General features: G+C 34.0%; 1 protein-coding gene across 5 annotated transcripts in view; it reads left to right on the top strand.

Moving 5' to 3' along the window:
- Ttc33 (tetratricopeptide repeat domain 33) overlaps window positions 1-6,356 on the top strand; it is a 51,625-nt gene extending 45,269 nt beyond the window's left edge. For all 5 annotated transcript variants that reach the window (XM_076857412.1, XM_076857410.1, XM_076857409.1 and 2 more), the window contains one exon: window positions 4,437-6,356. In XM_076857412.1, coding sequence (XP_076713527.1) covers window positions 4,437-4,790 — 354 coding nt within the window. In that variant the 3' untranslated portion in view covers window positions 4,791-6,356. The remainder of the gene's footprint in view (window positions 1-4,436) is intronic.
- Window positions 6,357-13,041: the final 6,685 nt, after the last annotated feature.

Raw genomic sequence — 13,041 nt, 5'->3', positions numbered from 1 at the left:
CTGTTTTGCTTTTTTCCCCCCTATAAATAGATCCTGTCGTGAGGTTTTGGAGAAATTGAAAGTGTTATCTCCCTTCCCCATTTAAATGTAATTGTTTAGGGCTCTAACTTGGAAAAATCTCAATTTGTAATTTTTCTATAGATTTAAGCTGTTCTTTTAAAAGTCTGGAATGGTTAAATGATAAAGGATTTTATTCAGACTGTCATAAGGAAGGGACTTTATGAAAAATATTTTTGAAAGCAATCTGAAATTCCTAACATCTGACAGTCCTTACTGCTGTATTACCTTTAAGGACAAAAACATAAGAAAACACATGAATAAAAATTAAAAGTTATTTAAGATTAAATGTCAAAAGAGTTGGGCATATCTCCATGAATAATTATTTAGGTTTTATGAGAGTTGGGTGTCTAGACTGGAAAATACTTAGGAAATATAGAGAGTGAGAGGCAATGATATGGGCGGGGGAGAGAGAGAGAGAGAGAAGGTAGGATTGGACTTCATTATAGTCCTAGTTTAAGAAAAGGAAGGATGAATTAATGAGAAGGCTGAAGAGAATCATTCTGTGTGAAGGAATGGAGTTGTGGAGAAAGGAATCTATAAGATTATTTATCCTGAAGAAGAAGTTGGAAAGGAAAGTAGATTAGGAAAAGCAAGAAATACCAGGAGGTACCGGTGCTGGGAAGGATGATTGGATTAGCTTCTCATGGTTCTTAGCCTTCAGTGCTGGAACTAGTTTTGAGGCCTCCATTTTCAGTCTCTGCATAACTCATTTTTAGCTTTTGATTTTCTTCATGCCAATATATGATGTGTATTCATTTTATTTACTAATGTTTTCTCTATTTTCCAAGTTTTATTTTACTAATAGTTTTAATATTTTGTGTAAGCAAACTTCTAGTGAAAGTTTCTAGTTCCCCTCTTGTAATTATCATTATAATGGGGTTGTATGTGATAATTTCCAAAAGGAAGATATTGAAGTGTTTAAAAATTTTACTTGTGCGAGAGAGAGAGAATGAGAGAGAGAGAGAGGGGGGGGGGAGGGAGGGAGGGGGAGGGAGGGAGAGGGAAGATTCTTAATGAAAAAAATGAAGGAATTGTCTCTACTGATTTGGTCAAAATAGTTGAATAAAGTGAATAGCCACTGGGGGGGAAATTTTACTTGTGCATTTTTAGTTAAATTAATTACTGTTGATTTTGAGTTTGGCTGCATTATATTTTCTGATATTAAATAGCAGAGTCAAATTTGAATTACAGCCTTTTATAAGCGTTATATTGGGACACTTAAGGTAAGAACTGAGAAATCAAGAAGGAATTTTGGTTCAAAAAATAAAATTTAAGAGTTTTATTAATTTTTGGTGTGCTTAAGTGATATCATAAGATCTATCCTCATCAAAATTTTAAGTCTATAATACAGAATTGTTAACTATTGGTATGGTCTTCTACAGAAGGTGTTAACAATTTATCTCTTTAGCTGTCACCAATAACCATTCTGTTTGTTGATTCTGTTAATTTGACTGTTTTAGATCTCATTCAAATGGAATTATACAATATTTGTCCTTTTATAACTAACTTGTTTTGCTTAGCATGATGGCATCAAGGTTCCATCCATGTGGTTTTATATTGCAGAGTTTACTGCAGCCTTTTGTAAGGCTGAGCAATGACCTATATATACACCAAATTTTCTTATCCATTCATCTGTTGACAGGCAGTTAGGTTGCTTCCATATTGGCTATTAGAAGTAGTGCTGCAGAGAAATGAGAGTGCTACTCTGGAATTTGATTTGCTAGTGTTTTGTTGAGGATTTTTGCATCTTATTTTAATGAGGTATATTGGCCTGTCGTTTTCTTAGGTTGTCTCTGTTTGCCTTTGCTATTATGGTAAGGCAGGCCTCATAAAACAAGTTTGCCAGCATTCACTCTTGCTCAGTTTTTGTCATAACTTTGAGAAGAATTGGCATTAGTTCTTCTTTAAAGAATTATCAATTCAGTCTCTGTACTAGTTATAGGTATGTTAAGACTTGGTACTTCTTCACAGTGCAGTCTTGGTAAGTTGTATGTTTTTAGGAATTTTACTCATTTTTTTCTAAGTTATGCAGTTGTTGGCATGTAATTATTCATAGTAGTTTCTTATGATCTTTTGTATTTCTGTGGCATCATTTTCAGTATTTCCTCTTTAATTTTTAATTTTTGAGTCTTTTTTCATAGCAAATCTAGCTAAAAGTTTTAAGCTTTTTTCTGTTTTACTCGTTATATTTATTTTTATAACCATCCCTGTTCATACTACTTTTGCTGCTCTAATAACTAATTGATAGGGAAGGATTTACAGTTACATAAAAGGAGTTTACAAGTGTTTATTCTTGCTCAATTTTTGCTATAACTTGAGAATAATTGTTATAATTCTTCTTTAAAGAATTGTTGATTCTTTTTAAAATTATTTTCTATTTGTTGTATAGTTCTGTTTTCTGTCTTTCCTCTCTTGCTACGTTCTTTGTATTTTGATGTTTTTTGTGTTGCTATGCTTTGATTCCTTTTTCTTTTTTGGGGGGTTGGGTACTGGGGATTGAACTCAGGGGCACTCTACCACTGAGCCACATCCCCAGCCCTGATTTATATTTTATTTAGAGACAGGGTCTCACTGGGTTGCTTAGTACCTCGCTTTTTGCTGAGGCTGTCTTTGAACTCGCCATACTCCTATCTCAGCCTCTCAAGCTGCTGGGATTACAGGCGGGTGCCACCACCTGGCTGATTCCTTTTTCTTTTTAGTAATTTATGCAAGTATTTTCTTCGTAATTGTCATGAGGCACATATAAAATATCTTATAACTTTATCTTACAGTATTTTAAGTTTTCACATAACAAATTAACAGCATTATTTCCTTCCATGGTTTGTGTTGTTGTACAAATCAGTCTATTTATATTATGCAATTTTAATACTTTTATCTTTTCACTTTTATAATAGAATTCAGTGGCTTGCCTTCCATTATTACAGTATTATAATATCTGTATATATTTATGTATTCATATTTACCAGCAAATTTTATACTTTCTTAAGCTATTGTGTTTCATTTTAATTTGAACTTCCTGTAGCATTTCACATAAGGTAGACTAGTGGTGATGAACTCCCTTTGCTTTTGTTTGCTTCAGAAAGATTTTATCTCTCTGTTTTCAAAGGGCAGTTTTTCGAGATATAGTATTCTTGTTTGGCTTTCCCCCCCTTTTTTTTTGTTCAACACTTTACCACTTTCTGGCCTGAAAATTTTCTGTTAAGAAATATTCTGATAGTCTTATTGGAGTTATGTGTGTGTGTGTGTGTGTGTGTGTGTGTGTGTGTGTGTATCTGTTGTTTTCCTCTTGCTGCTTTCAAAGGTTTCTCTTTTGTTTTTGATCATTGACAGTGTGATTATGTCTTTTGTGGATTTCTTTCTGTTTAATAATATTCAAGGATCCCTTGGGGTTCCTCAGATCTGAATGTTTAATCTCCTTTTCCAGATTTGAAAAATTTTCAGTCACTGTTCTTTGACTAAGTTTTATAGTCTTTCCTCTGTTCTGACTACTCCTTCTTGGACTCCTAGAATGTACATATTAGTCCACTTGATGGTGTCTCATAGATCCCTTAAGCTTTCCTCACATGTTTCTTTCTCCCTCTCTTCCCCCTCTTCTCCCACCCTCTTTCATTTCTCTGACTTCCTAATTACAGTAACCGATCTTTGAGTTCACTGGTCCTTTCTTCTGCTTGTTCTAGTCTGATGTTGAACCCCTCTGGTTATTTTTTCAATGTTATTTCTAGTTATTTTAGAATCATTGATTTCTGTTTGGTACTTTTTAATATTTTCTATTTCTTAACATCTGTTGCTTATTTCTTAAATTTTTTTTTCAGCAAAATGTGATATATCTATTTACTGAGCCATTATGCAGCGGTAACAATAAATGAAATATTGACTGACACATGGTACATCATGTATGGACTTTGAAAACAATATGCTAAGTGAAATAAACCAGAATAGTGCCTAGAACATAGCAACCACTCAGTAAATGTTAGCATTACCAAGATCTAAGCTCTTGGCTCTAATAGTATATATTTCTGATATCTTTCTGATTGTGGGTTAGCCCAGGAAATTACCCTTTGTATATTTGGTGGTCTATAAAGGTCAAACAATATATTTGCTTTGTCTTGAACTTTTATACCTCTGTTTTACTGGTGTTTAGTTCATCAGCATTGTATCAGTTACTTTCTTTCATACTCTATAATTTTTTTCTACTGTAATCATCCAGTGGTTAGAACAGAACCCCAGTTTCTCTCCTTAATGTTCTGATACATTAAAATAATGCATTATGTGTGTGTAGGTGTCAATCAGTATACCTACACTCTCAGAGATATAGTAAACATATACTGAATTTTAGAAACAAAATAAGTGAAAAACTTTCACCTGTTTTTTTCCAGGCAATTCGAAGTTTTCAGGTAGCCCTTCATATCTATCCAATGAACCCTGAACTATGGAAAGAAGACCTTTCTTGGGCAAGAACACTTCAGGAGCAGCAGAAGGTAGCACAGAGGATTAAGAAAAGTGAAGCACCATCTGAAGGAACACATTTTTCACCAAAGTCAATTCCTGACTATGACTTTGAAAGCGATGAGATTGTTGCTGTTTGTGCAGCTATTGCTGAAAAACAGAAGACAGTTTCAGCAAATAAAACAATGGTTATTGTGTCAGCTTCTGGGACTGTTGAGACTGTAACTGAGAAGGAGGATGGTGCTACCCCACCAGATGGCTCTGTTTTTATCAAAGCCCGATGAAGCAATATGCAGAAATGAGTTATTTGAATCTTTTTGATTGCAACTTAAAGTTTAGACATTAGGGACATTTACTCTGGAGAAAGAAGGCAGAACTACTGTTTGTATAATAAGTTTTTCAGATGAATATAAAAACTAAATGGTAGAATTATAGTGTTTGGACTATGCCTTGATAAGTTACAATTTATGCTTCTTAAAATTAGAATTCTGAGTGAAATATGTTTTGATTGATAAACTTAGTTTGTTTTAAATCTGAATGAATACATTCTTAAGGACTCAACTTGAGAAGTGTATTCCTGAATAGTGACTAACTTGGTGGCCATTGTTTTTAAAATGTTGACTTATTGACTTTTGCTTTATGATAAAGGCAGTGTGTGATTTCTTTCCCTCCTAGAGATATGCTGCTTGTTACCCTTCACTCTTCCATTTTTCCTGCTTCACTAAAGTAAGTCTTCACAAAGCTTGAATATTTTTGACATTCATTTTGATTCAAAATTACCATTTGGTAATATGTGAAATTTTTGAAATTTTATCTGAAAGTGTGTGCAAATGTGTACATTCTGAACATTTTCTTGATGCTTTTAATTCAGATTTGTACTTCTGTTTTGGCTTTAAAGTTCTATCAGTGGCATTTGTCTTCTTAGATGTGTGAAATACTGATAAATGTCAAAATGATGGTTTTATTATTTTCATTGTTATGGTTACAGATGTGTCAAAACAAATTGTGCTCCAAAATTATCACAATCAAAACCCAAATTTCTTTTCCTTATTTTTAGATGCTTAAAAAGCCCTGAGAATATTTGTTGGTTGCGACTTTCCAGCTGATGATTTAGAATTACTTTTCCAAATATCTTTTGGAACTATTCAGTGAAATGAAAAACAATTAAAATTTAAATATGTACCATATCTTTCTAAAAATAGTAGGGATATTGTTAAAATGCCAGTGAATGAACAAGTTAAGCAAAAAATACATAGACAATGGAATGTGATTTATAGTATAATCTCATGAATGTGAGGATGTATTAAAGAAGATGTTTGTTGAAAGAACACATTTGTAAATCATTACTATCATTGTTAATATGATTATTTTTATACTGTACATTGCCGTACAACCCCTATAGGACTGTTGGGAACTGTTATTGTGACACTCAGGAAGATATTATTGGCATAAAATTAATTTTATCTTTTAGAGATGAGAGTTAGCTACTTTTTGTGTAATCTTACCTACCACTGTTGGAGCATGTGAATAATGGTCTACATTTTTGTGAGAATTCCATTTTTAATATTTTTGTTCTAGTAGAAGAAAACCTATTTTCTTTTTCAGAGTTAGAGAAATCAACATTTGCCTTAAAAAGTATTATAGTTTTCCCCTAGGTTATATCATCAAAAAGCCCTGGTTAAAGAGATGAGTTTTAGAATGATAAAAATATTACTTATTTTGTTTAATAAGGAATATTCTCAAAGGGAGGTGGGTACTAGAGAAGTGATTTGTCAACATTTGGTATGTTGTTTTGTGCCATGGATATTTGTTTATTGTGAAATATGTGAATAAATAGTTTTTTTCCTGAATTTTGAAGATTTCCCCATTTTATGTTGTTAGCTTTTGAAAAATTGGATTGATTTTACTTAACTTCTTATGTGAAAGTAATGTATGGTAAGCATCTTGCATGTTTCCTCATACATGAAGTGCTCAGTAAATGCTAGCTATTTCTATGAAAAATTTGCGTTAGTTTGGTGATACTTAACCTGTCTCCTCTGATTTTAAGAAGAACTCCATGATCTTTCCTTATCTGAAAGTAAGAAGTCACTACTTGCAATTTTTTAGGACAGGTGGTTATTAATTGGAGATTGTTGTTAGCACAAAGTCTGTGCCTCAACTTCAAAAGAGGTACAACCCAGCATGGAGTACATCAGGTCACTAGACTATTAAAGAATCTGTTCTCCTCTGTGTTGGCCTTGGCAGGCCAGATTATTCTCTTCTTTACCAAGTTTAGACATAAAGTGAAGGAGAAAAAAAAATAGTTACGGAGGGAGGAAGGCTACTAATTTCTTTAGGCCCCCAAAGATGCTTATTTTAGCTAAAACTTTTCCATGCATGGAGAGAAAAATGGATTCATTATTTTTAAGGATGTGAATACTGATGCATAAAAGTTTACCAGGCTTATTGGTTATAATGATGAATTTTTATGAACCCTGAGAAAAATGTTGTCATAGTGCTATAATTATTGATGTCTATTTCCTAAAACAGCACTGTCTATGGTTCAAATTACAGTGAATATAATTTTATTATTCTTGTTTGAAAGTTGTGTGCCGTAGACACTCAGTAGTTAGAAAACTTCACATCCAGACCATGCCTGATAACATGGGATTTCTGTTATTCTCTGGAAAACAGGCTCCTAGATTGTATTTATCTTAAATATGCTAAGAAATACTACATAAAACATTGAAAAGTCATGCAGAGCATCCTTCACAGAACTCAGGCCTACTGAAGCTGGGGCCTTTGTACAAAATAGGATGATAGTGGTTTAAGTATGCAAATTTTAAAAATTGATTATATATGCAAAATTATAATGAAGACACAAAATAAAAAAGCATCTCAGAAAACTAGGGTTATAACTGAAGAGTATAGCCTTATCGTTTTGAAGAACTCTACTTTACATGATCCAAAAACTTACTTCACTGCCTTTCCCAGAAGTTAGAAAATTATTAATCATTTTAAATTTCCTTGAATCAGAGCCCTTCTAAATTGATACTGGTCCAGTCATTCTGAGCTGTGATTTCATGATGTAATATGTATGTAAATGAGTTGTGAGTTGACACAAGAACCATAGTCCCAGAAGTAATTATCTTCAAATCAATAGGCATATTAAATGTATTCTTTTCTAAGAAGTTATTAAACTGAAGATATATTTTATAATTGATGGCATATCAATAGTATTGAGATAGTCAGATTTTTTACACCAATAATGAAATAATGGAAGTCTGTAAATTGGTTACCTCCTTACCAAAGTAAACTAAAGTGAAATAACGGAGGTAATTCCTAAAGTTGTGTTTCTTAGTCACTTGCAATTAATTATGGCCACTTTGAATGGGAGAGAAACAATGGTCCTGTAGTTAGAATACCATACATGAATCCTGTCTTAATTTGATTACATGTGAATTTCATCTGTTGTATATGCCGACAGGGAAGAAAAGTTGAGAAACACTCCTCTCCACTGGTTGGAAGGCAGAAAGGGATGGCTTCTTTACACAGTGCTTCTTAGGATGTTCACTAACCAAAGAATTCTGTTCTCACCTCGCTGGGAGAGGAGGGAATTTGGGATAAAGAAATGACATTCACATACCTTTCTCCCTTCTTTGGGTTTGTCATACCTGTTCTCAGCCTTGGGAACCTTGTGGTGAAGGCTGTGTCTGCCTCTCTGGAAGGGGATACTCATGCTTGCAGAACTGTGCATAGAGCAGGTTATCTTTAATTTTGGGTGCAGTATGAGGTGGCCGTTGTTGGCACAGACCTAAATTATATCATTTAACTTATTATATCATTTATCTTCAGCAGTAAATCTGATATATTCACTCTCCTCCTATTTGACTTTCTCTCAAGTGCTTCAAGAGGCCATGAGGGGACATGGATTATTTTAAATGACTCACTCAAAACTCTTAAGAAAAATTTTATTTCTTTTTTTTTTTGCCATACAATTTATTTTTATTTTTTTTAGTCATACATGACAGCAGAATGTATTTTGACATATAATACATACATGGAATGTACATACATCAATCATAATGTCTATTCTATTCTGCTGCCCGTCCTATCCCCCCTACTCCTCCCACAAAAATTTTATTTCAAAGTAAAAATGAGATTTAGTATAAATGAATGGGGAAATTCTTGGCTAATTTTCATTTTTTCAATTATGGAAATTGTATTAAAAATGAGTAATATTAGTTATAAGGCAACTTAAAAATTTCTTCAGGATATTTACAAGGTCTACTTACTTAGTACAAGGATAAGCCACAATATAGAATGTACATTTAATTGGAAGGGAAGACTATGAAATGAATTATGGTATCCTCTTCCTACTCCTGTCAGCTTTCTTAAATTAATATAATTTGAACATAATGAAATACAACCATTTTAATTTACAGTTTGGTGAGCTGACAAATGTAAACAAACGCCCTGTCACTATTAAGAGGAAATTTATGTCCCATCACCAAAAAGGTCTCTAAAGCTTTTATGCAGTCACTTCCCCTCTATTCTAACAGCCAGCCCTGTTTAACTACTTAACCTACTTTTGTGACAATAAATTAGATTTCATTTTTCTAGAATTTCAAATAAATAGATCCTACAATATGTACTCTTTGTATCTGAGTTGTCTTTGTTTGGCATTTTTTTGAGATTTCATCTGTGTTATTGTGTATATAAGTAATATGTTCCCATTTATTGCTTAGTATTCTACAGTGTGAATATGTTTCAATTTGTTTAGCTCTTCCTGTTGATGGACATCTAGGTTGTTTCAAGTTTTTCTCTCTTATGAATAAAGCTGCTGTGCACATAGATCACAGTTCTGTGTAATGGACATATATTTTTGTTTGTCTTAGGTAAATGCTTAGGAAATGGAATTGCTGAGTCTTAGGATAAGTACATGTGACAGTTTAGAGGGAACTGCCGAACTGTTTTCCAAAGTATTTTGTCTTCTACCAGCAGTTTATTAAAGAAGTTTCAATTGCTTCACATCTATGTTAATGTTTGGTATTGTCAGTCTTTTTAATTTTAGCAACTTGAATGAATGTGTAGTAGTAGTTCATTGAGATTTTAATGTGCATTTCTCTGATTATGCAAGGCATATTTTCATAGGCTTATTTAACATTTTTGTGTCTTCTTTTGTTCAAATATTTTGTCTTTTTAATTTTGGTTATTGAGTTATAAAAATTTTTTATATTAGATAAAAGTTATTTTTGGGATTTATATATTTCGAATAATTTCTCCCTTTGTTTTCTTTATAATACCTTTTAAAGAGCAGACATTTAAAATTTTGATGAAGTCCAATTTATAGGTTTTTTTAATGGTTGTGCTTCTTGTGTACTAAGAAATCTATGGTTACCCCCAAATCATTCTTAGAATTCTCTTTGCTTCTCCTTTATATTGAGTCCGGTTTCACCCTTTCTCAAGAAAGAAAAAAAAAATTACATCACTGTTCAGATCTAGTGAGTGGAGTTGCTGTTACTAAAAGTTCTTAGGACAGACAGATGAAGTGGCACACACATCTATAGTCCCAGCTACTTGGGAGGCTGAAATGGGAGGATTGCTTGAGACCATGAGTTTGGGCCCACCAGCTTGGGCAACATAGCAAGACCCTGGCTCAAAAAAAATTTTTTTCCCCCTTAGGACATAGATTGTTTGGTGTTCTGTTCTTCTCTTTCATGGTGGTGATGAGAGTGTATGGCCAGGAAAGGGAATAAATGAATGGTAGAATTGTTGATATATGGACCAGAGACCTTGCTCGCTTTATCTCTCTCTCTCTCTCTCTCTCTCTCTCTCTCTCTCTCTCTCTCTCTCTCTCTCTCTCTCTCTCTCTCTCTCTCTCTCTCTTCTAAGGTGCTTCTAGCCTGGAACTAAAGCTTTAGCTATGCCCAGGGCAATCCATGCTAAGCCATATGGTCAAATGCTCTCCCTTGCCATCTCTTTTTAAAAATCTGGTTCCATTTCTTACACACCTAGAGAGCAGTCATAAGATAATGATCACAGTGTCTTAGACTCAGGTTTGGGTTTTGTTGGAGAAAGGGATGAGGTAAAGGGAGTGGTGAAAGAGAGTAAATATCATGGCTTATTTTTTTTCTGACGACACTAGTACAAGGAGGTTTGGAAAAATGAGTATTTTGTGTAATATGGATTTTTCTGCATTAACATTTGAGGCCAAAAGGTACAGATAACAGTAAATATTACTGTGTTTACATTTTTCCATGGCCTTTGTGTTTGTGGCTCCAACAGAAAGTTTGTGGAGAGGGCTAGTGGTTATTTTGGAAAAGACTCTTGATTCTGCTGGTCAAAGCACCACTAGCAATCTCATTACCTTTTCTAACATACTTGACCCAGTGGAGATGGTCTCAGATTATGAGATGGTGTTAAAATTACCTTCCTGTCCATCATAGCCTATTGCGACCCAGTTAGATTCAATACCAGCTACTAGACAATCAGAACTTTCCTGTACAGAAAATCTGAGGCTCTCTAAATAGTCTGAATAAGTGTCCCACAACAAAAAACAACAAAGTCATCATCATCATCATCATCATCATGAACAACCACAAAATAAGCTTTGCATTACATAGAAGTTAAGTCTTACAAATAATTATGAAATAGACAACTGAACAAGACTTTTCCCTAGGCTTTGCTTTTATTCAACAGTAAAATGGATTGGATTATGTGTCCTCAAATTCATTTGTTGAAACTGTAACCCTCAATATGACTGTATTTGGAGCTAAGGCCCTTAAGGAAGAAACTAAGGTTAAATGAGACTGTAAGCATGAGGTGGTATCCAGTTCATTTGGTATCATATCAGAGAGAGACAGAGACAGACAAAAAGGGAGACACAGATACCAGGAATGTGCACTCAGAGCAAAGGCCATATGAGGACACAGTGAGAAGGTGACCATCTGCAGGCCAAGGGGAGAGGCCTCAAGACAAACCAACCTGCCCTCATCTCTATCTTAGACTCTTGATCTTTAGGACTGTAAGAACAGAAATTCTATTGTTTAAGCCATTCAGCCAGTGGTATTTCATGTGGCAGCCTTAGCTAATTAAAGCAAATGTTAATGCAACAATTGGCTCATATAGTCAATTAAAAAGTGGACCAAGGACTTGAATAGACATTTCTCCAAAGAAGATATACAAATAGCCAATAAGGATGTGAACACATTCTCAGTATCATTAGTCATCAGGAAAATGTAAATCTAACCACAATGAAATACTACCTCATACCCATAGAATGACTGTAATAAAAAAATACAATAACAGGTGTTGAGAAGGATATGGAAAAATTGAAACCCTTGTACATTGCTGGTGGGGATGTAAAATGGTCCAGTTACATGAGAAAACAATTTGATGTTGCCTCAAAGTGTTGAATTTATAGTTACCATATCCCAGCAATTTCACTCCCAGGTATATGCCAAAAATTGAAAATATTTTCATACAAAATCTCATATACAAAAACATTGCTAGCAGCATTATTCACAATACCCCAAAAGTGAAAACAACCCAGTGCCCAATAGATAAACAAAGTATGTATCTATTCCATGGGATACAATTCAGCCACAAAAAAGAACTGAAGTACTGATTCATGCTGCAATTTTAGTGAATCTTGGAATCTTTCTAACAGAAAAAAGCTAGACACAAAAATATAAAATATGAAGGATAAGAACTGGGGTTGTAGCTCAGTGGTAGCGCGCTTGCCTCACATGTGTGGGGCACTGTGTTCAATCCTCAGCACCACATAAAAATAAAGATTATTGTGTCCATCTACATCTAAAAAATATTTTAAAAAATATGCAGAATAGACAAATTCATAGAGATAGAGTGGTTGCTAGGGCCTTAGGGAGAGGAAAAGAGGAACTGGCTGTAAGTGGGCATGTGATTTCTTTTTTGAGATTATGAAGATGTTCTGCAATTAGCAGTGATAGCTGCCTAATTTTGTGAACATTACTAAAATATTTTAAAGGTGTATACTTTTATAACTCTTATAGTGTATGAATATTTTAGTTAAAAAGATTAAACCAAATCATTGCCCCAGATGATGAACCTGAAGTGAAGATGAATGAAATTGTGTCTTGAGTATTAATAGTTCTAACTCATAATATGAGTGGGGCTTTGGTTTTTCCCCATGATCATGGGTCATGGATATGTATGTATTCACTTGTATATAAATCTAGGTGTTGTCTCTGATGCCATTCAAAAGGATTTTGTTTTGAGACAAAACAAAATCCTTCTCCATAAGTAAAATAGGACATTTTTAGAAGTTGAAGCTGCTTACTCCTTTTTTGAATCATCCCTTCCTCAGAGAGAATCACTGTGCTGGTAGATCTGTGAAGATGACAGGCCTATTTTTCTGACATCATTAAAAAATATCTTTAAAAACTTGCCAAGAGAAAAGCATGACCTCATTCTGAGGGATCATTCCCGTTTGAAGTGTACCCTAACACCGGCAGCATTGACATCACCCAGGAGCTTTTTAGAAATGTTGATACCCCAGACCTACTGAATCTG

Source organism: Callospermophilus lateralis, chromosome 5 (genome assembly GCF_048772815.1).
Source record: "Callospermophilus lateralis isolate mCalLat2 chromosome 5, mCalLat2.hap1, whole genome shotgun sequence".
Lineage (NCBI taxonomy): Eukaryota > Metazoa > Chordata > Mammalia > Rodentia > Sciuridae > Callospermophilus > Callospermophilus lateralis.
Note: the sequence above shows the minus strand (reverse complement) of the source record. Positions and strands in the feature narration are given on the sequence as shown.